The sequence below is a fragment of the Rhinopithecus roxellana genome, chromosome 13, assembly GCF_007565055.1.
Source record: "Rhinopithecus roxellana isolate Shanxi Qingling chromosome 13, ASM756505v1, whole genome shotgun sequence".
In the NCBI taxonomy this organism is placed as follows: domain Eukaryota; kingdom Metazoa; phylum Chordata; class Mammalia; order Primates; family Cercopithecidae; genus Rhinopithecus; species Rhinopithecus roxellana.
Genome location: NC_044561.1, coordinates 110539611 through 110566675, shown reverse-complemented (window position 1 = coordinate 110566675; position 27065 = coordinate 110539611). Strand labels below are relative to the sequence as shown.

At 49.2% G+C, this 27065-nt stretch overlaps 1 protein-coding gene across 2 annotated transcripts in view; it reads left to right on the top strand.

Annotated features, from left to right (window-relative positions):
• The window catches only part of TGM2 (transglutaminase 2), a 38406-nt gene extending 26305 nt beyond the window's left edge, over positions 1–12101 (top strand). For both annotated transcript variants that reach the window (XM_010355338.2, XM_030914317.1), the window contains exons 10-13: positions 1870–2142; positions 8062–8222; positions 9317–9453; positions 10201–12101. In XM_010355338.2, the coding sequence (XP_010353640.1) occupies positions 1870–2142; positions 8062–8222; positions 9317–9453; positions 10201–10351 (722 nt within the window). In that variant the 3' untranslated portion in view covers positions 10352–12101. The remainder of the gene's footprint in view (positions 1–1869; positions 2143–8061; positions 8223–9316; positions 9454–10200) is intronic.
• The last annotated feature ends 14964 nt before the right edge of the window (positions 12102–27065 follow it).

Below are 27065 nucleotides of genomic sequence, written 5' to 3'. Positions count from 1 at the left end.
CCCTCCCTCCCTCCCTCCCTCCCTCCCTCCCTCTCTCTCTCTCTCTCTCTCTCTCTCTCTCTTTCTTTCTTTCTTGACAGGGTCTCACTGTGTCACCTGGGCTGGAGTCATGGCATGATCTCCACTTACTGCAACCTCTGCCTCCGGGACTCATGCGATCCTCACACCTCAGCCTCCCAAGTAGCTGAGACTACATGTGTGCGCCACCGTGCTCAGCTGATCTTTTTTGTTTGTTTGTTTGTATTTTTTGTAGAGACAGGGTCTCAATAAGTTGCTCAGGCTGGTCTTGAACTCCTGGGCTCAAGCGATCTGCCTGCCTCAGCCTCCCAAAGTGCTGGGATTACAGACTGAGCTGCCAGGCCTGACTGGTTGATTTGACTCTCAATAAAACTTTAGAGGATAAATATTACAGAGGAGAAGGATGCATCTTAGACAAATGAATAATGGCTGTGCTATTATGTTGCTTATTAACAATATTTATCGGCCGAGTGTGGTGACTCACGCCTGTAATCCCAGCACTTTGGGAGGCTGAGGTGGGCAGATCACGAGGTCAGGAGGTCGAGACCATCTTGGCTAACACGGTGAAACCCCGTCTCTACTAAAAATACAAAAAAATTAGCCAGGTGTGGTGGCGGGCACCTGTAGTGCCAGCTATTCGTGAGGCTGAGGCAGGAGAATGACGTGAACCCGGGAGGCAGGGCTTGCAGCGAGCCGAGATCACGCCACTGCACTCCAGCCTGGGTGACAGAGCGAGACTCTGCCTCAAAAAAAAAAAAAATCAGTATTTCTCAGCAGTGGAACCTATAACCATAGATGGGCAATTCCACACGTTTTAATTGCAATGTACTTGTGTTAGAGGGGCTTGAAAGTCCAGAGGGGCCACGGAGGACAGGTTCCTCAAATTTTGCAGTGTTTATTTTTGCAGTATTTGACATACAGATGGGAAAATGAACATGAAGGTGGATAGGAAGAGAAATGGGCCAAGATAAACTTAAAAATAATGTCACGGGTTCAATCAGACATGAGGATGAGGCATCTTTCTGCTACTGATGCTCAATCAGTTGCGGGGGAAAGGACTTGGTTTATTTTTAAAAATTGGATTCGAGCACATCCAACAGCCAATTCAATATGATATATAATGTCTAAGCAACTACTAAGCACAGCAGGGCCCACAGAGGGGACTAAGAAACCATAGTTCCTGCCTGGGCCTGACCCCCTCTGACTTTCCAGGGGCACATAGCCATACTCTAGCTGAAAGGGATAACACGGAATGAAATGATGCTCTCCCCATCCCCTGAAAGGTCTAGAGCTGGTGGTTTGATTGAAGAAATAGATATGCACCCAACAGCACTGGGAGAAAAAAATCAAAAGAGCATAGGAGACAGATAAATGGAATATAAGGAAAGGAGCAATGAGAGACAGGGAGGGAAAGGATTTCAGGTAGAAGTAATCCCTGTGCAAATGCTTGAAGGTAAGAAAGATTGCACTGTATTCATGCCTAGCATGCACCAAGCACTGTTGTAGGCACTGGATAAATAAGGCATAAGGATAAGTAAAACACAGCCTTAGCCCTGGAGCAGCTCAAGAGGGTAAGTTTGAAACAGAAAACAACACAGGGGAAGGAGTGGTCAGAGAGGGTTTCCTGGAGGAGGTGTCATTTGTGACTGAGTCTTGAGGGATGTATAAGAGTTCACTAGTGGAAAATAAATGAAATACTGTGTCCTCCTCCTGGCTCAGACACGTAAAGAAGGGGTTCCTTCAGGGCTGCCCTGAGTCATCAGGGCTCTGTGAAGCCAGCTCACCCCGTCCCAGCCCCCTTCCTATGATCTATTCACGCTGTGATTGAGGCTCTCTTCCCAACCCCTACAGGGTCCTCAGAGGAGAGGGAGGCCTTCACAAGGGCCAACCACCTGAACAAACTGGCCGAGAAGGAGGAGACGGGGATGGCCATGCGGATCCGTGTGGGCCAGAGCATGAACATGGGCAGTGACTTTGACGTCTTTGCCCACATCACCAACAACACCGCCGAGGAGTACGTCTGCCGCCTCCTGCTCTGTGCCCGCACCGTCAGCTACAATGGGATCTTGGGGCCCGAGTGTGGCACCAAGCACCTGCTCAACCTCAACCTGGAGCCTTTCTCCGGTAAGGGCCTGTGTTCCTGGAGCATTTGTTGACTGCCAACTGACAACGTGCTAGGTAGTGACCTAACTGCTTAGCATGTGTGATTTCACCCCACAGACACTTACGTGGCACTTACTCTGGGGCAGACCCTGTCCTAAGCACTTTATAAATATCAACCCACTTAATTCTTACAGCAAGAGTGAAGGGTGGATTCTGTCATGGCTCCATTTTCCAGATGACGAGATGGAGGCACAGAGAGGTTAAGTAATTTTCTTAAGGTCACACAGTTGGGAGTGAACCTGTCCTCTCAGTAGCTATACTGTTTGCTTTCACCTCATCTTCGTGTGACCCCTGCTGCCCTCTCCCAGTGAATTCCACTGTCTCCAGCTCCTTATGCCTCAGCAGCCTCTCCCCACGGGCCCTTCGAGAACCTCTCCTGTGCGTCTGGTTGCTCTCAGCCTCAGAGAAAAGGCTCTAGCCCAGCACCTTGGAAAGTGCCCGTTGCACTTTCCACAGTGATAGAGATGCGCTGAGTCTGCACCCCCTATCCAGCATGGCGGCCACCGGCTCCACATGGCTGCTAAGCGCTTGAAAGGTGGCTGATGCAACTGCAGAACTTAAGTTGTTTTGTTTGTTTGCTTGTTTTTTATTTTTTTCAAGATGGAGTCTTGCTCTGTTGCCCAGGCTGAAGTGCGGTAACACAATCTCAGCTCACTGCAATCTCGGCCTCCCAAGTAGCTGGGGTTACAGATGCACACCACCATGCCCAGCTAGTTGTTGTATTGTTAGTAGAGATGTGGTTTCACCATGTTGGTCAGGCTGGTCTCAGACTCCTGGCCTCAAGTGATCTACCTGTCTCAGCCTCCCAAAGTGCTGGGATTACAGTCATGAGCCACTGCACCTGGCCAAAACTAAAGTTTTAATTGTGTTGAAAGTTAGATAGCTACATGTGGCCAGAAACTGCTATATTGGACAGAGCAGATTGGCAAGCCAAAGGTGGGAGCGTCCAGGCCTCTGCAGGGAGAAGTGCTTTCTTCCAGGACTTGATCGTCCCTCTTCAGTGTCCCCAGCACCAGCCTAGCTGCCTTTCTTTTTCTTTTTTTTTTGAGACGGAGTCTCGCTCTGTCGCCCAGGCTGGAGTGCAGTGGCCGGATCTCAGCTCACTGCAGGCTCTGCCTCCTGGATTTATGCCATTCTCCTGCCTCAGCCTCCCGAGTAACTGGGACTACAGGCGCCCGCCACCTCGCCCAGCTAGTTTTTTGTATTTTTTAGTAGAGACGGGGTTTCACCATGTTAGCCAGGATAGTCTCGATCTTCGGACCTCGTGATCCGCCCGTCTCGGCCTCCCAAAGTGCTGGGATTACAGGCTTGAACCACCGCGCCCGGCCGCCTAGTTGCCTTTTTAGGTAGATCCCCTTCGCTGTGAAATGGTGTCATTAGACCACCCAACCCAACCCCGAGCCAAGACTTTGTCACCAGGTTTCCCGCACAGAGGCCTACACAGTGGTTGTCCCCTGGGTCCCTTTCACTGTCTGGCTTTGTCACTGTGCCTGGTTATCTTCCTAAAAATAAGCCTGAGGCCCTCAGAGGAGCCGTGACCACTCAGGTCACTTAGTGAGGCAGTGCGGGGCCAGGAATGAAGCCCAGAGTTCCACCCACAGCTCCACCAGCACCCAGCAGCCCCATCCCACTTTCTACCGTTTGGAGCCCAGCAGGGATGAGGAGGGCAGAGGGGTCTCCAGGCTTGAAGAGAACCTGGGAGCTGCCGGGTGAGACATTAGCCATCCACCGAGGGGCAGCGGAATCAAGTAGGACATCGTCTTTGGGCAGCGTCTCACTGAGTCACTGGAGAAAATGGCCACCCCCCTGCACCTTAGCGTCCCCATCAGCCTCCTGGGGGTTATGATCTGACAGTGCAGGACCATTGGGAGTAAGAGAGTGTGCACACAATAGGCACTGGTGCCCGGGGTTCAGTGTGGCCACACCTGGAGATGCTGGAGAGCCCCGGGTGGGGCATGATTTCTGTTTACAGTTTGTTTCTCCGTCTCTTTTCCCCGGACTCCTACCTGTCAAACCAGTGATCGTCCCTCTCCTCTATGACGGTGCCTGGACCCTTGGCGCCCATGGGCTGGCGTCTGGGGCACAGCTTTCACCCTCCTAAGAAAGCAGGTCTGTGTTGCGGGCAGGGTGTCTGCAGTGTTGACAGTTGCTGCCTCCTGGTTTTTCTATCTTGGGCCCACCGTGGGCCCTCCTGGAGCTGCACCCCCTGGGCACACCCACTGTCAGGCCCTGGCAGACTCCTCAGCAGGGGCCAGGCCCTCAGAGGGCAGATCCTTTTGGTACCAGGACCGCCCCCAACACTGAAGCTGTTGAAAGACATTTTCTGAGATCAGCAAGACCTGGCTTCGAATCTCGGCTCTGCTGCCCTCTGAATGCACCACCTTGGGCGCGGTGAACATGCTCTCTGAGTCTTAGGTCATGCTCCCCTGTTACAAGGGGTGATGACATGCCTGCCTGATTCGCCCGCAGCCGTGAGGACTGAGGGAGAAGATGTGTGCTCAGGAGGTATCTGGAAAGGGCACAGCAGCACCAACACGTGGTAGGGCCCTCACTCCTCCCTGAGGGCGAGTGCTAAGAGGTGTGGGGAGGCGAGAAGCTCATGGACCTTTCCTGAACACCTACTGTCCCAGGCAATGGTGTCAGCTCTGGGCTCAGGGGTTCCTGTGTCCCTGACACCTCGGTGGTGTAGAAAGGACTCGGCCCTCACTGCTCATCCAGGCCCCAAGAGTCCGGGACAGGATCCATCTCTACAGGCGTGTAGGGGTTCAGGACACAAGGACACCCAAGTTCTAGTTCCTGCCACCTGCTGCCTGGCTGTGGGCTCCTGGGTATTCCTCTCCTCCACCCAGGCTACAGGTTCCCCATTTGCACAAAGGGGAAGGTGAGTTCCTCTTTTAAGAGCCCTTCCAGCCCTGTTCTCTCTCTCTCTCTCTCTCTCTCTCTCTCTCTCTCTCTCTCTCTCTCTCTCTCTCTCTCTCTCTCTCTGTGTATATATATACACACACATACATTTAGGAGGTCCAAGTGCAGTTTTGTTACATGGATATATTGAGCAGTGATGAAGTCTCGGGCTTGACATTGGAGACCCAGTCCCGTCGTTTCAGTGCACACCCACCAGCTCCTTCTCGTGCTCAGAGCTGCTCCAAGGGGAGAAAGTGTCTCTCCTAGAATGAGTGGCAGGAGGTGAACTCCAGGCCTGGGCCAGACGCACCAAAATCACTTCCTCCCAGGCCTCTGTGGTGTCAGCCCTCACCTCTAAGACACCATCGGGACATTGAGAGCATTGTTCTGCACTGGCATCAGCCAAGCATGCTGGCTTTTCTCATCCTCCCAGGAATGTGCTCACCACAGAGGGGGTCCCTCCTGCTGGAGACCCACTGGAAGCATAGCCTTCAGGGAGGGGAACGAGAGGACAGAAGGTCCTGGGCGTTGGCCTCTGGCTGGAAATTGGGGCTGGTCCAAGTGCCCTTTTGGAACCTCCAACGCCAAGCTCAAACTGAGATGGGTTCCCTCTAAGCCCCCATACTGAGGTTGAGTTGCTTGTTATTTTTTGAAGATAAGATCTGGGGAATTTCCGTGTGCTGGTGGACAGGAAGCCAGGCCCTGGACAGCTGAAAGGAATCCAGTTGCCCGCACCCTGCCTCCTTTCTCTGCTGCTTCTCTCTCTTCTCCTTCCTGCCTCCACCCTTTCATGTTCTGTCCTCCCTCATCCCTTCATGTGGGTCACGGGAATGCAGACAATGCGGGCTCGGTGGCTGTCCCCAGAGTAACCTTCTAGAACAGGGCAAATTGTCTAAAGAATGATTGAGACTGACCACACACGTTTCCTCTTCCCAGTCAGCATCTGGCCCAAGACCAAGGCCATGGCCACTAGCTTGCGGACGGAGACTTTCAAAGGTCCAGCCCTGCCCTGGCCTCCACCTCTTAGAATAGTTGACAGTTGGGACACATCCTCCAAGCTCCCGGAGGATAATGTTGTCCTTCTTTCCTGTGGAGCAAGCTAGAATTTCCACTCTGTACCACCAGGTCTTGACCTAGTAATTTTCACTCTCTTTTGTCCTTTTTGGCACAAAAGTTTTGTTTTTCTTCCCCAGATCACGTCATCTGATGAGAGGTTGGAGCAGATCCACCCAGGAAATGAAAGACCAAAGGGGTGGGTAGGCCAGGGCAGCATTTTCCAAGGAGGGGGACGTGGACCACCAGTGTTCACGGTCAAAGCCTGAACCTCGAATCCCACAGTGGGAAAGTGACTGTCTCCTCCGGTCTCAATCCGTCCTTCAGGTGACCTCCTGGGGAAAGTCTCCGAGGGTGCTAATTTGCCTCTGGCCTCCCAAGTCTTGTCAATCTCCCTCTTTAGCAGCAGACTTAGGCCTGAAACTCAGAGTCCACAGCACATTGCTGTATCGGGCCAGAAGTGAATATGCGTGACTTTGTTTGTATTTTCTCTCTCTCTTTTTTTTTTTCACTCCTTGAGACAGGGTCTCATTCTGTTGCCCAGGCTGGAGTGCAGTGATGCAATCACGACCCACTGTAGCCTCGACCTCCCAGGCCCAAGACATCCTCCCACCTCAGCCTCCCAAGTAGCTGGAACTGTAGGCTTACCCCACCATGCCCGGCTAATTTTTGTACTTTTTGTAGAGACAGGGTCTCACTATGTTGCCCAGGCTGGTCTCAAACTCCTGGGCTCAAGCAATCCTCCTGCCTCAGCCTCCCAAAGTGCTGGGATTACAGGCGCGAGCCACTACACCCAACTACTTGTATTTATTTACTGCTCCTCCCTGCCTCCTACAAACAGACCCCAGTCTGTTTCCTTAAAAGCTAAAGTACGTGAATCCTTAAAATGCTACACTACTAAGGCCCTCCAGCCTCAGTGTTCTTTTCAGAAACATGGGGCTAAGAACCACCCTTCGGTGGGTGGGTTTGTTCCTGCCAGCTTCTTTCTCATCCCCACATCACTGTGCAGCTTTTGCTCTGTGATGACCCTTGGTCTTACTTCTGCCCAGCAGGTGATAAGATCTAGGGAACAGAGATGAAACAGAGATGAAACAGAGATGAAACAGAGATGAAACAGAGAGGGGAGGTCATCTCCCTGCGCTCAGCCAGTGAGTGGCCAGACCAGGCCAGAGGCAAGTCTCCCAGTCTGAGCAGTTACTGGCAGAGGTGATTCTTCATCTGTGCAATGGGTACAGCATCACGAGCCTCATGGAGGGAAATGACCTTATGTCCATGAGAGGCATTCTTCAGTGAGTGTGGACCATGTTGTTGGACTCTAAGATCTGGATTATTCGTCCAGATGCCTGCACAGTACATATCAGCTGTGTGACCTAGGACAATGTTATTTCACCTGCCGGAGCCTCAGTTTTCTCATCTGTAAGTTGGGTGGTAATACAAGCCTTTTAGGGTCGTCATGAAGGTGAAGTAGGAGCCCGCCGTGGGAAGTGCAGTGCCTGATGCAGCAGCAGATGTCGGCTCTGATCCTCCCCAGGATGAAGGGCCCGCGGCTCACACCCTGAGTCCTGAGTGCACCAGGCACTCGCTCAGCTAATCCTCCCACAGCCTTAGGAGTGCCTGTGCCACGCAGATCCAAACATCAAGGACCTGGGAGGTGGAGTGGCTCACGTGGGGTCACCCATTAGAGGAGGCAAAGACAGGATTAGAACCCAGGCCCATGGGAGTCCAAGTGTGTCCTCTACCCACTCTCCAGCTCCTCCCTGGGAACCCTGGAGCCACAGTGGGGAGTTCTGGGATCCACCCAGCCATTCCCCTGCTGTGTGACCCCAAGCACATTCCTTCCCCTCTCTGTGCCTCTTGGAGTTGCAAGAGGAGAGTTGGGAGGGGTGATTCTGCATCATGAGCACCCTCCTTTCTCCCCTTCTGCAGAGAAGAGCATTCCTCTTTGCATCCTCTATGAGAAGTACCGTGACTGCCTCACAGAGTCCAACCTCATCAAGGTGCGGGCCCTGCTCGTGGAGCCAGTTATCAACAGCTACCTGCTGGCTGAGAGGGACCTCTACCTGGAGAATCCAGAAATCAAGATCCGGGTAAGGGCAGGCTGGGCAAGGGGCAGGGTCCCAGGGCAGCTCAGCACTGGGGAGAGGGCAGATCCCTACCCTCACCCCAAACACCTGCATCCCTGTAAGCTCTAGACCTTTGGGTGCCTTAGCGATCCTCAAATCCTAGCCTCATCGAAGAAAAGCATCATGAAGCCTAGAGAATTGGGGACTCGTAGACTCCAGGAAAGAATCTGGAAATCCCAGCATGATAGGGTCATGGAATTTGGGGATCTTAGAGTCATGAATCCTTAAAATGCCATACTACTGAGACTGGAAACCCCACGCACTGGGCACTGGTGAGGCAGGGTGGGGTGGGGGAGTGAAGGGCACAGACTAGAGTCTCACTGTCTGAGTTTCTACCAGGGCAGCCCTGGGCATGTGACTTTGCCCTTCTGTGCCTCCGTTTTTTCATCTGTTACATGGGATTAATAATAGCCCTGAGGGGTGTTGTAAGAATTAAAAGCACACCCACAGGAAACACACAGAGCCATCCTCAGCACAGGATAAGGGCTCACTGAAAGCTCACTATCGCCGTCATCATCATTATAGCCCTTCACTTAGAAGAGCCACAGCCCAGAACCCCTAAGGGTAACAATTACACTTAAATGGTAAACAGCAGAGGGAGAGGCGATGAGCAATGTGCCAGACATTCTGCTGGAAGCTTGTGCATATTAGCTCAGTTAATCCTCACAAGAACCCTTGGTCAGGCATTTCTCTCCCATGAAGAATTCAGGGTGTGCAGAGCGGAGAGTAACTTCCCCAGGTCATGTGAAGAAGGTGCAGGGATCAGCCTGGCTCAAAAGCCTATGATCTTTCCCCTCCAGACCCTGGGACAAGGGAGGCACTTTGGACATCCCCTGGGTCACGTGGAGCCTCATTGCAGCTCCATGCAGGAGAACCTGGGCAGGTAGCACGGTCAGTGTTTTCCCGATAAAGAAACTGAGGCACAGAGGTGAGGGGGGTGATCGTGGCAGACCAGGGTACAGCTTTGTTCAGCAAATATTGGGCCAGATTACAGTGAATATAGACGGCCCAGCTTGGATCCCACCTGCCCCTGACATCTGCCCCATGCCCTCTTCCAGATCCTTGGGGAGCCCAAGCAGAAACGCAAGCTGGTGGCTGAAGTGTCCCTGCAGAACCCGCTCCCTGTGGCCCTGGAAGGCTGCACCTTCACTGTGGAGGGGGCTGGGCTAACCGAGGAGCAGAAGACGGTGGAGATGTAAGTGCTGGCTGCTCTAGCTTTGGGGCCTGGGGGAAGCGGGCAGATGCCAGTGGGGATACAGACTGTCCTTAGGCACCAAGCCCTGGCAGAAACCCCCTCCTCTCATCTCCCACACACACCTGTACCCCAGACACTCTGGGGCTGGAGTTCCCACCGTCACATCCTCTCTCAATGCTGACACCACCCATGCACAGATCTGCCACCGACCTCCGCAGTGACGTCATCCATCAGTAGGCGCTCACTGCAGACACATGCACCCTCACATAGACAGGTATCTGCCCTCCGAATGTCCACACATGTGCATGCACACACACATGCATGCGTGGGCATTTCCTCATAGATACCTAGCTACACACATACATACGAGCACATACTTCTTATTTTTTACTTTTTTACTGTAATGTAACTTATATACAGTAAAAAGCACAGATCACCTATGTACAGCTCAACACATTTTCACACACATGGCTACCTGAGCATATACCCACTTGTGCCCCCAAATGCACCATCCGCTTTTATGCACACGGACACACGTGTGCACACGCACTGTTCACTCTAAGAGGGCACATTGTCCAGGCCCCGCAGAGGGCCGAGAATGAGGCCCACTGATGATTGTCGCCATTAGCTCGAGTTCGTGGAGACGCTGTGCTGAGCCTTGGAAGTCATGTGACTTCCTGGCTGGACCCCAGTACGGGGGAGCCAGGCCTTGGGCCCCTTTCTTTACCATCCCCTCTCTTGCTGCAGCCCAGACCCCGTGGAGGCAGGGGAGGAAGTTAAGGTGAGAATGGACCTGCTGCCGCTCCACATGGGCCTCCACAAGCTGGTGGTGAACTTCGAGAGCGACAAGCTGAAGGCTGTGAAGGGCTTCCGGAATGTCATCATTGGCCCCGCCTAAGGGACCCCTGCTCCCAGCCTCCTGAGGGCCCCCACCTGGATCCCAATCCTTATCCCAAGCTAGTGAGCAAAACATGCCCCTTCTTGGGCCCCAGACCCCAGGGCAGGGTGGGCAGCTTATGGGGACTCGTGGAAATGGAATGTGCCCCTGGCCCATCTCAGCCCCCTGAGCTTGTGGGTCCCCACTCACCCCCTTAGCTGTGAGGAATGCTCTGTGCCAGAAACAGTGGGAGCCCTGACCTTGGCTGACTGGGGCTGGGGTGAGAGAGGAAAGACCTACATTCCTTTCCCGCCCACGTGCCCTTTGGAAAGCCATTGACCACCCGCCATATTGTTTGATTTACTCCATAGCCCCTTGGAGCGTGCAAAAAAGGGACAGCATGCCCCTTGGCTGGATCAGGGAATCCAGCTCCCCTAGACTGCATCCTGTACCTCTTCCCCTGACTGCACCCAGCTCCAGGGGCTTGGGACAGCCAGAGCTGGGTGGGGACAGTGATAGGCCCAAGGTCCCCTCCACATCCCAGCAGCCCAAGCTTAATAGCCCTTCCCCTCAACCTCACCATTGTGAAGCACCTACTATGTGCTGGGTGCCTCCCACACTTGCTGGGGCTCATGGGGCCACCAGCCCATTTAATCACCATGGGAAACTGTTATGGGCACTGCTTCCAGGATGAGGAGACTGAGGCTTAGAGAAAGAGCGGCCCCCTCCGCACCAGTGGCCTCATGGTTATTAGCCAGGCTGGGTAATGTGAAGGCCCAAGAACAGAGTCTGGGCCTCTGACTGTGAGTCCACTGCTCCGCTTATGACCCCAGCCTGACCTGAGACTGTCAGAGAGGCTGTCTGGGACCTGATCAAAAAAAGACTCAGCTGAGACAAGGAGGTAGGGAGGGGGCTGGGGGACTGGGAGTCAGGGCCCTGGCTGGGTTCAGGTCCCACGTCTGGCCAGGTGCTGCCTTCCCCTCTCTGGGCCTCAGTTTCCTTATTGGTCAGAGGAGTGATTGAACCAGCTCATCCCCAGGGGTCCTCTCCGCTCCATCTTTGCAATGCTTTTATATGGCCCAGTCTTGTGAATAACCACAAGGTCCGCTCCTTGCTCCACAAAGCCTTAAGCCATAGGCCCAGGATATTTCTGAGAGTGAAACCATGACTGTGACCACTTTCTGTCCCCAGCCCTGTCCTGGTCCCCTCCTGTGCCCAGATACCACCTTTCAGACCCCAGTTCTAGGGGAGAAGAGCCCTGGACACCCCTGCCCTACCCAGGAGCCTGCCCGCTGCAATGCCTAGACTTCCCAACAACCTTAGCTGCCAGTGCTGGTCACTAACCAACAAGGTTGGTACCCCAGATACCCCTTCTTTGCAGGGCTAAGGCCCCCAAACATAGCCCCTGCCCCTGAGGAAGCTTGGGGAGCCTATGAGTTTTCAGCTCTGATTTTATCTCCTGCTCTTTCTACATGACTGGGCCTCCCTCGGGCTGGAAGAAGGGGGGATTCTCTATTGAAGGAGATCACAGCCTCCAGTGTCCCCCAAATCCCAGAGAAGGACTTGGAGAGAATCATGCTGTTGCATTTAGAACTTTCTGCTTTGCACAGGAAAGAATCGCACAATTAATCAACATGTATATTTTCTCTATATATAGAGCTCTATTTCTTTACGGTTTTATAAAAGCCTTGGGTTCCAAGCAGGCAGTAGATGTGCTTCTGAACCGCAAGGAGCAAACACTGAAATAAAATAGTTTATTTTTCACACTCAAGCTAGGTCTGGTCTGGTCCTTTATGAGTTTGGAGGGAGAAGGGTGGGTGAGCTCGCTTACACCTGGACCCCCACTTCCTGCCTAGAGTCTTTCCTGAGCCTCAGCCCTGTCCCTGGGTTTAAATTTTACTGGCATTCAAGGTCCTACACAGTCTGGCTCCATCTCTAGCCCCTTCCACCAGCAATCTGTTTGGGGGCCACAATTAACTTCCTGTATCCCCAGAACACCCTGCGCAGTTGTCTACCTCTTGGCTTTTGTGTGTGTAGTTCCCTGAGCCTGGAGTGCCCCTCCTCTCCTTTCCCTGTTTGGCAAACTCCTACTCATCCTATAATGCTTAACACCAAAGTCACCTCTTCTATGAAGCCTTCCTTGATTTCTTTTCAGGTTCCCAGAGTCCTGGAATACGGACCAATTCAAACATTTATCACAGTAAATTTTACTTCCACATTGGCCTGTCTGTCCCCTTCTCCATCCTATCTGAAGCCCTCGAGGCAGGGACCACATATCTCTTAAATAGACACTAATAAATGCTGAATTGGTAAATCAATGTTTTCCAACTCAGCTCCCACAAGACCTATGCTATCCGATAGAAATAAAACATGAGCCACAAATGCAAGCCACATATGTAATTTAGAATTTTCTAGTGACCACTAGACCAAAAGTGACCAAAAGACTAGACTCTTTTTACTTTGAAAAGAGTAAAAAGCCATAGGTGGAATTAGCTTTAATAATGTATTTTATTACAAAAAACTAGCCGGGCGATGTGGTGGGCGCCTGTAGTCCCAGCTACGTGGGAGGCTGAGGCAGGAGAATGGCATAAACCCGGGAGGCGGAGCTTGCAGTGAGCTGAGATCCGGCCACTGCACTCCAGCCTGGGCGACAGAGCGAGACTCCGTCTCAAAAAAAAAAAAAAAAAAAAAAAAATGTATTTTATTTAATCCAATATATCCAAAACATTATTTCAACATGTAATCAATATAAGAATTAGTAAGGTATTTGACATTCTTATTTTTGTATTCAATATTTGAAACATGGTGTGTGTTTCACACTGACAGCCCATCTCAATTCAAACTAGCTGCATTTCAAGTGCTCAGTAGCCAGCCTGGCTAGTGCTGGATGAAGCAGGTCTAGACTGTGATTCCATGGGTGTGCGGATCCGGTCATTCATTATTCATTTCATTCCCCACCATCGAAGCACTTAAGCACTCATGAGTGTCCGTTGAATGAATAGATGATGTGGACAGTCCCACCCTTGGGAAGTCATGCTGAAAGATATGACATGCACATAAAAAATAAATCAAAATAAAAACATGACATCACGTGTTCTGAGTGCCGAATCCTTCTGTTCCTTGGACGCTACAACCTGGTGCTGGCTGGGTGGCTTGAGAATTATATCGGTGAGTCACCGGCTGGAAAACAGAAACCACACTACTATTTCAGGCAGAGAGGGAGTTCATAGAGGAAGTTCATTCCAGAAGTATCCAAAGGGGCGGAGGAGCAGATGGGAGAAGGAGTGTGACCTAGAAATTGGGAAGCAGCTGCAAAGCCCACGAGCTGGCGCCCACAGCCCTAGAACCAATATAGCTGCTGGGAAATACAGAGCCTGCGGAAGCCGCCTGAGGCTGCAGCCAGAGGCAGGCTGGCATCTCCCCCCTCAGGCCGCTTTCCCACTGGCAGGTCCTAACCTGAAACTGGCTGGCAAGCAGCTCTGGGAAATGTCATTTTTCAGCTTCCAGATCCCTGAAATACAGAGAGAGTAAGCAAGGGCAAGGATGGAGTAGTTGGGACCTATTGCCATTCCCTGTGCCAAAAACGCTTTTACTATCCTCTCTACCTAATGAACTCTTACTCAGTCTGCAAAAACCTGTTCCAAGGAGGCCTCCCCTGTGAAGCCTTCCTGGACTGCAGCCCATTGCTTTGACCTCTAGATCTCCCCAGCCCTTTACGATACTGGATACTCAGCAGCCTTAGTTAGGAATAGCTGTTTCTGTGCCTGTCCCCTGTTCTGGAGCACCCCGAGGGCAGGGTCAGGGCACAGCCCCAACAAGGGCTGCCAACTCTGGCTCCCAGGCCCGATAGCCTCCCAGCTATAGAGCAGGGGCAGGGCTGCTCCCGCCAGGGCTGCTGACACTGGGCAGGTGCACAGGCCTCCCTGATCAGCCCCCAAGCCTGCCCCACTCCAGGGAGCCCACTAGCCAGGAACCCAGGAAGGGGAAGTATGCTGACTCTTTGGGGTGCATATGTCCATTTTACAGACAGAGAAAATGAGCCTGAAGCCTTGCCCCTCAAACCCCATGTGAGGGCTGAGTCTGGGCCCCACAAGGACAGTGCTGAGCACTGCGCTTTGGCAGGTCAGGGCTGCCGATCCCCACCCAAGCTCTGCTCGTAGCTTGGTGCCAGGGGCCTGGACTCCGGATCAGAGCTGGCTCTGCCACAGATTCACAGTGTGGCTTCAGGCAGGTTGTCACCCTCTCTGTGCCCCTACTTCCTTATCTATCAAATGGGGATGACACGGTGTCTACTTCGTGACTAATGCACAGGTTCAATAAAATAGTGCACATCAGGTACCTAGCTATCTCTCGGCACATCATCCTCCTAACAGCCAACAGTGACTGCAGGTCAGAAATCCTTACATGCATCGAGTTATTTACTGCCTTCATTTTATAGATTAAAAAACTGAGGCATAGAGAGGTTAAGAAATGTGCCCAAAGTCACACACTTGGTAAGTTTCAGAGCTGGGACTTGATCCCAGGCAGCTTCCCTCCCCAAGACAGGGCCTAGCCTGGAGAAGGCCCAACCTCTACCAACACCCTCCCCTCCTACCATGTTGCAGGGCTCTCAGGGGAGGGGACCCATGCAAGCTCTGACAGCCCTCAGCCCTCGTGGAGAGGGGTTCTGATTGGGTCCACCCTCCCTCCCCTAAAGACTTTCTTCTCTCCAGCTGCTTTTGTTTACCTAGGATGCCCGCCAGCTCACCCCTTGGCCTCAAGCCAAGCTCAGAACAACAGAATGTTGATGGAGTTGGGGAAAGAGGGGCAGAGGCTGGGAGGCCAAGCCAGGGCCTCCTAGAAGCACGTTCACTTGGGGCTGGCACTGGGTCAGAACATACACTCCCCCAGCCTCCCCAGCTCCCTCCCCAACAGGCCTGGGCAGAGGCACAGAGACACATCTGGGAGTCCGAGAAGACCTGTGTTCCATTTCAAAGGGGAAAGGCCAAACGGAACCATCAAAAGCAAAAGTGTTGAAAAAATGATGGTGTATCCAGCCTTGAGAACGCAGGCTCTGCGATGAGAATGCAGGCTCTGTGATAACGCAGGCTCTATGATGAGAACGCAGGCTCTGTGATAACGCAGGCTCTATGATGAGAACGCAGGCTCTATGATGAGAACGCAGGCTCTGTGATAACACAGGCTCTATGATGAGAACGCAGGCTCTATGATGAGAACGCAGGCTCTGTGATAACACAGGCTCTGTGATGAGAATGCAGGCTCTGTGATAACGCAGGCTCTATGATGAGAACGCAGGCTCTGTGATAACACAGGCTCTATGATGAGAACGCAGGCTCTGTGATAACGCAGGCTCTATGATGAGAACGCAGGCTCTGTGATGAGGACGCAGGCTCTGTGATAACACAGGCTCTATGATGAGAACGCAGGCTCTATGATGAGAACGCAGGCTCTGTGATAACGCAGGCTCTATGATGAGAACGCAGGCTCTGTGATGAGGACGCAGGCTCTGTGATAACACAGGCTCTATGGTGAGAACGCAGGCTCTGTGAAAACGCAGGCTCTGCGATGAGGACGCAGGCTCTGCGATGAGGGCGCAGGCTCTGTGAAAACGCAGGCTCTGTGATGAGGACGCAGGCTCTGCGATGAGGACGCAGGCTCTGTGAAAACGCAGGCTCTGTGATGAGGACGCAGGCTCTGTGAAAACGCAGGCTCTGTGATGAGGACGCAGGCTCTGCGATGAGGACGCAGGCTCTGCGATGAGGGCGCAGGCTCTATGATGAGAACGCAGGCTCTATGATGACAACCCCACCATGAAGGTCACAGGCAGACACAAAGGACTACACGGTTCCACCCATGTGAAGTTCACCAACAGCCGCGTTCATGCTTCCCCTGGTGGGAGACAGGCCGAAGGCAGCCTGAGGGGCTGCGGGGGCCTGTGATGGTTTTTCATTTTCTTCATCTGGGTGTTGGGTAAACAAGCATGTTCAACATGGAAAGATGTGTCCATCGCATATGCATGATGGCGCTCCATTTGTATGCGTGATATACTTCAATGTGAGTTTTTAAAAAAAATACAGTACTCAAGGGTTCTAAAAGTTCAAAGGGATGGAGAAAAAGGAATCAGTGTTTTTGAGTCACGCTCTGCACCAGGCACTATGCGGGGACTTCTCGGGGAGCACAGGGCATTTTTGAGGGCAGGCTTGAGGTCAGGTGCCTCAAGTCCTGAGTCCCCTCCATACCTTTTTCTGGGAGATAGGGGTTCCAGTAGGGTACACCTCCTAGGGATATTGTGAGCCTTAAACAAGATGCTTTATATGTGAAAATAAGACTGTAAGGCCAGGTGCAGTGGTTCACACCTGTAATCTCAGCACTTTGGGAGGCTGAGGTGGGAGGATCACTTGAGTTCAGGAGTTTGAGACCAACCTGGGCAACATGGCGAAACCCCATCTACAAAAAATACAAAAAAATTAGCCAGGCGTGGTGACGCATTCCTGTAGTCCCAGCTACTCAGGGGGCTGAGGCTGGAGGATTGCTTGAGCCTGGGAGGTGGAGGTTGTAGTGAGCCAAGATTGCACCACTGCACTCCAGCCTGGGAGACAAAGTGAGAGAGAGAGAGAGAGAGAGAGAGAGTTTGTGAGCCCAGAAAGGGGGAGGGGTAGGTGGGAAGTTTGTGAGCTGGGGCTGGGGAGTTAGGCAGGGGCCAGAGGTGAGCACCAGGCAGAGGCGACTTCCTGGGAGCTGATGACATTTAAGCTTCAGGGAGATTCATCTGCAGGCCCCCTACCAGGAATCCCAGGAAGCCCGGCAGTGTTCACACAGGGCAGGGACCCAGGTCATTATCAGGAAACATCTGAATGCGCACAATTCTGGGAAACGGGCTCAGAAACGCTTAGAAGAAAGGAATCGAAACTTGAAAGTCTCCCGCAGTTTGTTGTGATTTCTTTTCACATTCTTTATAAATATTTACTTTTGTACTCAATGTATCATTTTCTTTTACTTGTATCTTTTTTTGTACTCAATTTATCATTTTCTTTTACTTGTATCTTTTTTTGTACTCAATTTATCATTTTCTTTTATCTTCTTCTTCTTCTTTTTTTTTTTTTTTTTTTTTTTGAGACAGAGTCTTGCTCTGTCGCCCAGGCTGGAATGCAATTGAGCAATCTCGGCTCACTGCAACCTCTGCCTCCCGGGTTCAAGCGATTCTCCTGCCTCAGTCTCCTGAGTAGCTGGGATTACAGGTACATGCCACCACACCTGGTTACCTTTTGTACTTTTAGCAGAGACAAGGTTTCACCATATTGGCCAGGTTGGTCTTGAACTCTTGACCTCAGGTAATCCACCTGCCTCGGCCTCCCAAAGTGCTAGGATTACAGGCGTGCGCCACTATGCCTGGCTTCTTTTTCTTAAAGACGTTCCCTCAAACTTAAAACCATGATGTGATATCATAGCTTCCTCATGAGAATGACTAAAAATGAAAAAGGAAAAAATAGATACGCACATATATGTGTGTGTGTATCTACCTATTGGTGTGTGTGTGTGTGTGTGTGTGTATATATATATATATGTATACACACTCACACACATCTATATAGCCCCTAATATGGGCCAGGGCCAGGTGCTGATTTAGGCCCTGAGGACAGGCTTGTCCCACAGAGCATTCAGACAGACCACCAGTATGAAGTGAGAGGTGCCAACAGGGAAGGACTAGGGCTCAGAATAATGGGGATACACACACACACACACACACACACACACACCGTATTGTGTATACATATCTACACACACAGTATATATGCACACATACACTGTGTGCACTGTACGCATGAACTAGGTCCTACCACACACACACACTGTGTGTACACACACACACACACACACACACACACAAGGTGTCAGTGAAGATGTGGAACAGCAAGACTTTCCTCCACAGCTGGGAGGAGAGAGGAAGCTGGTGCAGCCACTCTGGAACACAATTTGCAGCCCCTGAATCTTCTAAAGCAGAACATTCATCTCTCCTTGTGAGGCAGCAACTCCCTCACGGATGACTCAACAGAAATGAGCCTGCATGTCCCCCCCAAAGACACATGCAAGAATATTCATAGCAGCTTTTCCCCCAAATATCCCAAAGCTGAAAACAACCCCAAAATGCAACACTTGCTGAATGGACATGGAAGCTGTGGTATTATCATTCCAAGGGCCGCTATAGGAATGAGAGGAAACAAAGCACAGCTGTATGCAGCAACATGGTTGAATCTTGCTAACATGTTCAGTAAAAGATGCCAGACTCTTTCTGGGCGCAGTGGCTCACGCCTGTAACCCCAGGACTTTGGGGAGGCCAAAGCGGGCGAATCAGTTGAGGTCAGGAGTTTGAGGCCAGCCTGGCCAACATGGTGAAAACTCGTCGCTACTAAAATACAAAAATTAGCTGGGTGTGTTGGCGCACAACTGTAGTCCCAGTTACTTGGGAGGCTGAGGCAGGAGAATCACTTGAACCTGGGAGGCGGAGGTTGCAGTGAGCCAAGATCACGCCATTGCACTCCAGCCTGGGCGACAGAGTGAGACTCCATCTCAAAAAAAAAAAAAAAAAAAAAAAAAAAAAAAAAAAAAAAGTTAGACACCAGGGCACGCACTGGATGATTTCAAACATACAGAGTTCAAAACCAGGCAAAACTCATCTATGATATCAGAAGTCAGGAGGCTGGTTATGTTTAAGGGGTGGATAACAAGAGAGGGGTACTGAGGGTTTTCTGGGGTGCTGGGAATAATACTCCAATTCTTTTTTTTTTTTTTTGAGACAGAGTCTCTCTCTGTTGCCCGTGCTGGAGTGCAATGGCACAATCTTGGCTCACTGCAACCTCCGCTTCCCAGGTTCAAGTGATTCTCCTGCCTCAGCCTCACGAGTAGCTGGGACTACAGGTATGCACCACCATGCTCGGCTAATTTTTGTATTTTTAGTAGAGACAGGGTTTCACCATGTTGGCCTGGCTAGTCTCAAACTCCTGACCTCAGGTGATCCGCCCGCCTTGGCGTCCCAAAGTGCTGAAGCGTGAGCCACCACGCCTGGCCTGATTCTTGGCTTGAATGTCAGTTTACATGAGCATGTTGAGTTTGGTAAAATTCATCAAGCTGTAGACATGATTTGCGCCTTCTCTGTATACATGATCTACTTTAATGAAACTCTCTCCTTCGATGGTATAAGGTTTAGGCCTCTTAAAACCTGACCTGGTGATGGGGGCAGGGAGTGAGACCTCAAGAACAAGAAATAGGGGACGTGTGGTGGGATTGTTTGGGCGAAGACAGGAAGACTGGAATCACATAGGAGCGACCAGTAGGGGCTTGGGGTCGGGGCTAGAGGGAGGTTTGGTTTCTGATTATTCTACACGGAGAATCAGTCAACTTTTGCCCAGCCAGGCCTAAAGCCAAGATTTGTACACCAGCCCTGCCCAAGCTGAGCGCCCTGGCACCACCAGACCCCACTACCCCTGGAAGATAACTCTTTTTTGGCCAACTCCCCCTTCATTCCTTCCCAGGCCTGGCCAACCCTGCTTGTGGAAACTCTGAAAGGCTGCCCCACACCCAGGTCGTGGCAGCCACCCAAACACTCATCACTGCACTGACAATTTTCCCTCTTCAATCATCAGTCTGATTTTTCTTTTTCCTCTTCCCTGTTTCATGAATCCAAGCTTTTGTGACGCCCTCTTGGAGGCAGATTTCAAACTTGATGATGTCGCATCTTGTTTCACTGGGGACCCTGGTGGCCCTGGCGAAGTGGATGGTGCTAACCTATTTTACAGATGAGGGGAGTAAAGGCCAACAAGGTAAAGTGACTTAGGGCCAAGATCACCACCCGACAAGTGACAGAGCTAGATTTTAACAATAACTACAGGCCGGGCACAGTGGCTCACGCCTGTAATCCTAACACCTAGGGAGGTCAAGGAGGGTGGATCACGAGGTCAAGAGCTCGAGACCAGCCTGGCCAGTATGGTGAAACCCTGTCTCTACTAAAAATGCAAAAAATTAGCCAGGCATGGTGGTGCACACCTGTAGTCCCAGCTACTTGGGAGCCTGAGGCAGGAGAATTGCTTGAATCCGGCATACAGAGGTTGCAGTAAGCCAAGATCACACCACTAAACTCCAGCGGGTGACAGAGTGAGACTCCATCTCAAAAACAAAAACAAAAACAAAAACAAACAATAACTACAGTAACAACTTCACTCCTATGTGTCAGCACTAAGCAGTGGCTGGCTCTGTGCTAAGCACTGTGAGTACGTTTCCCCATCTAGTCCTCACGATGACCCAGTAAAGGAAGCTGCAATTATTATCAGTCCTGTTCTTTACAACTGGCTTTTGAAGTCTTACAGGCACAGAAAAGTACACAAATTATAACAGCCTGATGAGTTTCCACAAACTGAACCCGCCCATAGGACTCACCCCACATTACAAAACAGAACATAAGATATAATACCAAAAGCACTGGTAATAAAAGAGAAGACTCATAAACTGGACTTCATAAAAATTTAACACTTTTCCATCTCATAGAATATCATAAAGTGAAAAGACAAGCCATGGGATGGGGGAAATATTTGCAAAGTATATACCTGAGTCTAGCATCCAGAATATACAAAGAACCCTTACAATTCAACAATAGGAGGGTAAATATAGTCTGGGTGCAGTGGCTCATGCCTGTTATCTCAGTGCTTTGGGAGGCTGAGGCAGGAGGATGCCTTGAGGCCAGGAGTTCAAGACCAGGCTGGGCAACATAGCAAGACTCCATTTCTTAAAAAAAAGAAAATAAGTTAGCTGGACCTGGTGGCACATAATAGTCCCAGCTACTTTGGAGGCTGAGGCAGGAGGATCCCTTGAGCCCAGGAGTTTGAGGCTGCAGTGAGCTATGATGGCACCACTGCACTCTAGGCGGACCTTGTCCCCCTCCCCCCCAAAAAATGGGCAAGGGATTTGAATAGGCATTTCTCCATAAAAGCTATACAAATGGCTAATAAGTACCTGAAAAGGTGCTCATATTCAACATCATTAGCCACTAAGAGAAGAAAATCAAAACCACAAAGAGATGCCACTTCACCCCCAGAAGAATGCTATGATCCATAAGACAGATAACAAGTGTGAGTGAGGAGGTGGAAAAATTAAAACCTTCATACACTTTTTCTGGAAACATCAAATGGTGCAGCTGTTTTGGCAAACAGTTCAGCAGTTCTTCAAAGGTTAAACATAGAGTCACCATTTTACCTACCAATCTCATTCCTGGTGGAATTACAGAATAAAAAACATATGCCCACATAAAAGTTGTACACAAATATTCACAGGAGCCAAAAAGTAAAAACAACCCAAGTATCTATAAATGCATGATAGTGACATCCATTCTTTGCATGGAGTGAATAAAGGAGTAAACAAAATACAGTATATTCACGCAATGGAATATTATTCTGCAATAAAAAGGAATAAAGTACTGATACATGCTACAACATGGATGAAACATGAACACGTTATTGTAAATGAAAAATGCCACTCCCAAAAGACCACATATTGTACAATTTCATTTATATGAAATGTTCAGAATAAATAAACAGATAGAAGATAGGTTAGTGGTTGCTTATGGCTGTCGTGGTTGGAGGAGCAGGAGGATAAGGAATGATTTAATGAGTAGTTTTCTTTTAGGATGATGAAAATGTTCTAAAATTAAATTATGGTGATGGTCACACAACTCTTTTTTTTTTTTGAGGCAGAGTCTCTGTTGCCCAGGCTGGAGTGCAGTGGCCAGATCTCAGCTCACTGCAAGCTCCGCCTCCCGGGTTTACGCCATTCTCCCGCCTCAGCCTCCCGAGTAGCTGGGACTACAGGCGCCCGCCACCACGCCCGGCTAGTTTTTTGTATTTTTTTAGTAGAGACGGGGTTTCACCGTGTTAGCCAGGATGGTCTCGATCTCCTGACCTCGTGATCCGCCCGTCTTGGCCTCCCAAAATGCTGGGATTACAGGCTTGAGCCACCGTGCCCGGCCACACAACTCTTAAATATACTTAAAACCATTGAATTGTACACTTTAAACAGGGGGACTTCACGATATGTGAATTATATCTCAATAGAGCAGTTTAAAATAAAAAGATACTCCATGCCTTTATTCATGCTGTTTTCCTACTTGAATTGTCCCTATCTTCTCCTTTGCCTTTGGATGTCCAAAAGTAACAGATTTCTAAGGCCTGACTCAAATGCCGTTACAGATTTCCTTAATACGTTCCAATCAGAAGCAATTTTTCTGTCCTCTGAACTCCCACGCCAGTTCACCATCATTCACTCAGAGATTATTTAAAAGGCACCTATCATGTGCCTGGCATTTTTGACATTTTACATGATTACTTAAGGGCCCATTTCATCTCTGCTACTCTACTACAAACTTTGAGAGAGAAGATTGTATCTTACCTCCTGCATACTCAGAACCAAGCAATGTGACCAGCACACAGTTGGCATTCAAAGAAGTTATGTGGAATTCATTCTAAATGTCCTTTTTCTCACATCAGCCTCCCCCCGGGAAACAGGTCCTCCATGGAAGGTTCTGGGCCTGATTCATTGTTGCACGACCTAGAGAATAGCCTAGCACTTAATAGAAGTGTGTTTGCTTCTTTGTTTTTTGAGTACACACAAAATGATTAAATGATGATGGCTTTAGTTTCTACCATGACTGTCCAGCCAAAGGTTTTAAAAGGAGATGAGACTTACCTCCAGATTTGGGAGGATGGGTACAGATAAGTGCGGATTAGCAATCTAGATGGGGAACTGCAGGAAGGAAGGCATGTTACCTTACAAATATCTACTGGGAACAGAAACCATGAAAAGTACTAGCAGAATTAAAAGAGAACCAAATAGTGATGGTTGCACATTATGTATGTATTTAGTACCACTGAACTGTAAACTTAAAAATGGTTAAGATGGTAAGCTTTATGTTGCATATATTTTACAACAATTTTAATAATTGAAAAAATAGAGAAACCCAAATAGAACTTCTAGAAATGAAAAATACAGTAACTGAAACATGGAAGTCAGTGGTCGGGTTTGATAGAAGATTAAACAGAGCTAAAGAAAAAAATTAGTGAGGCAGAAGATAAATGATCCAGACTATAGTACAGAGAAGTAGATAGGTGTAAAACATAAAAGAGAAGTTGAGAGACATGGAAGAGAGGCTGAAAATATCTGACATCTATTTAATAGCAGTTTCAGAAAACTAAAAGAGAGAAAATGGGGCAGACACACTAACTGAAGAAATAATGACGGAGAACTTTCCAAAACTGATGAGAGGCACTAATCCACAAATTCAAAAATCCCAACAAATCTTAAGTAAAGTGATAAGAATAAATCCATGTCTAGACATCATAGTAAAGCATAAAAACATTACAAAGAGAAAAATCTAATGAGCAACCAGAAAATAAGAAAAATAACCTTGAAAGAAATGACAGAGTGAAGAAGGCTTCTAAACAGCAACAACGGAGCCAGGTGATAGTAACATGATACTTTCAATGTGCTGAAAGAAACTAATTACCCAGCTAAAATTCCATGCTCATCAATATGTACTTCAAGAAGAAGGGTTAAATAAAGACATGCTCAGACAAAAAAGAATAGAGCACAATCTGCTTGTTGAAACTTGTTAAAGTGTATATACTTCATGTAGAAGGAATATGAACCCTGACTGAAGGCTTGAGATGAAAGGAGAAGTGAAGAACAAAGAAACCGATCGATCCATCTTCCAGTCTAGTTGAGCATTGACTACATAAAACAATAACATTCATGTCTTGCAGAGTTTATCTTTTTAAAAGAATAGTTAGAATACACCAAAACTATGATGTGTATGTCAAATTAGAGTAGCAGTGTTCTAAGGCCTGGAAGAAGAGCAATGGTACTGATTATATTTAGACTTCAGTAAGTTAAATATTCATGTTGTAATTTCAATGATAACAGTGCATAATCCCCAAACTAGTGGAGAGGGGAAATAGAATGAAAAAGTAATCAATCCAAAATGGGAAGGAAGAAAGGGAGAAAGGGAGTGGGTGAAGGAGGAAGAAACGAAGGAGGGAGGGAGGGAGAGAGAGAGGGAGGAAGGAGGGAAGGAAGGAAAGAAGGGAGGAAGGAAGGAAGGAAGGAAGGAAGGAAGGAAGGAAGGAAGGAAGGAAGGAAGGAAGGAAGTGAAGGAGGGAGGAAGAGAAGGAGAGGAGGGGAGGGGAGAAATCACAAAATAAGCTAGCGGGTTAGCACCCATATACATTGATAAATTATATTAAATATCAAAAGACCAAATGCTCCAGTTAGAAGATGAAGATTCATGAAGATTAACTAAAGAGAAATGGCACAAAAATATTAGGAATAAAAAATTGGACATCACTATAGATGCTGCTAACATTAAAGAAAAAAGAGGCTATTTTGAAAAATTTTGATCCAATAAATTTGAAATTTTAAGTGAAATGAGCAACATACTAGAAGGTATAACATTCCAATTTTGATTTAAGACAAAATAAAAAACCCTAGATAGTCCTCTAACAATTAAAGAAATTGAATCAGTTGTTAAAACCCTTCCCATAAGAAAACTTCAACCTCAGATGGCTTCACTGGTAAGTTCTATCTAACATTCATCTTTGATCATCTCTTCCAGAGAACAGAAGAAGAGTGAATAAACTCCAATTCATTTTATGAGGCTGAACTACTTAGGAGGCTGAGGTGGGGGTATCCCTTGAGCCCAAGAGTTCAAGACTGCAGTGAGCTATGATCAAGCCACTGCACTCCAGTTTGAGTGACAGAGAATGAGATCCTGCCTCTAAAAAAAAATGAATAAATAAAAAATATCAGCCTCCCCAAATTCAACATTATTAAAAAATACCACAACCCCCTAGAATCCATTCTCCTCTCTGCAGCCAGAGGGAGTTTCTCAAACATAAATCCAATCATGCATGCCCTTGCCTAGCCATTGAATGTCTCCCTGTTGTCCTTACCATGAGCTGCATGGTCTGGTGCACTCCTGCCTCTCTCTGTCAGTTCCCCAGTCACCCATTCTACTCTAACCAAACTGGACTTTTTTGATTTCTCAAAATATCCCAAACTCTTTCCCTCTTTAGGACCTTTGCACAAAGCTGTTTTGTTTAGGATAGTGGTGTTCTACTTATTTCTTATACCCTAAAAGTTAGAGACATAACACAGTAATTTATTGCTGGGCATGGTGGCTCACACCTGTAATCCCAGCACTTTGGGAGGCCGAGGCAGGCAGATCACCTGAGGTTGGGAGTTCAAGACCAGCCTGACCAACGTGGTGAAACCCCGTCTCCACTAAAAATACAAAAATTAGCCAGGTGTGGTGGCGGGCGCCTGTAGTCCCAGCTACTCGGGAGGCTGAGGCAGGAGAATTGCTTGAACCTGGGAGGTGGAGGTTGCAGTGAGCCGAGATCGCACCACTGCATTCCAGCCTGGGTGATAGAGCGAGACTCCATCTCAAAAACAAAAACAAACACAAAAACAAAATAGTAATTTATTATGCTTCTGGGGTTGACTGTGTCCAGTTGAGTGTTTCTTTCTGCAGTTGCAGTCAGGTGGGGGATAGGGCTGCAGTCATCTGAGGCTCGAGGGCTGAATGTTGAAGACAGCACATTCACATGGTGGGCAGTTGATTCTTGCTGTTGGCTGAGAGCCCAGTTACATGGTTGGCCACTCCATGTGGCTTAGAATTCTCCCATCATGGCAGCTGGATTCCAAGAGGAAGTGGCCTAAGAAACGAGAGTCCCAAAAACCCAGAAGCAAAAGCTACTGGAGTAGTTAAAGGTTACATCCAGAAATAAGACAGCATCACTCCTGCCTTATTCCATTGGTCGAAGCCATCACAGGTCCCACCCAGAATCAAGGCTGGAAAAATAGACTCCATCTCTTGCTGAAGGAGTGGTGAGTCACACTGCATAAAAGCGGGGGTGATGGAAGATATTGTCGAAGCCATCTTTGGAAAATGCACTCTGCCGTTGCTAGTCTCTTCTTATCATTCATGCCTGCTCTTAAATGTTTCAGGCCTTTCCCGGTCCACCCTATCAAGGGTAGTCACTATGTCATGTCACTCTATTTTAATTTTTGTCATAGCACTTATTATCACCCGGCATTATGTGATATCATTGTATAATACTTGCCTTCCTACAGCTGAACCTAAGCTCCTTGAGAGTTGGGACTTTGTCTTGCTCAATGCTACGTCGCTCCCTCCTCATGAGGGCAGGGCACATGGTAGGTGCCCAGAGACTTACTGAATTATTGAATGAAGCTTCCGGGGAAGGTTTGCACTCGGCAGGCAGGAAGCTCTTTTGAACATCCAGAGATGAACCTTGTGAGAACAGGCTACTGCACACGTCATTGAGTTCCCTGTTACCAGCAGGGTTCATGCAGGGACAGAATGGGCTGCCTCCAGGAGTGCCAGAGAAAGAACTTGGACTCAGAGCGAGAGGCTGGTCCTTCCCCATGCTGGACCTCAGCTCTTCTCACCTTGGGAGCCAGCCTCTCTTCTTTCCTTTGGCTCCTCTTAAAGTCAACCTAATCCCTCTGGTACTCTGGGGATAATGAGCCGGGATTTATGGCTCCACCTCAATCCCTAATATTGTCACTATCCGTTCAACCTCCCCTAGGCTCTGCTTTCAGAGAAAACCCACAACGGTTATTTCTCCTCCCTTTCCCGTAACCCCGCCCCACCAGGCTTATCTTCCTATTTCAAGTT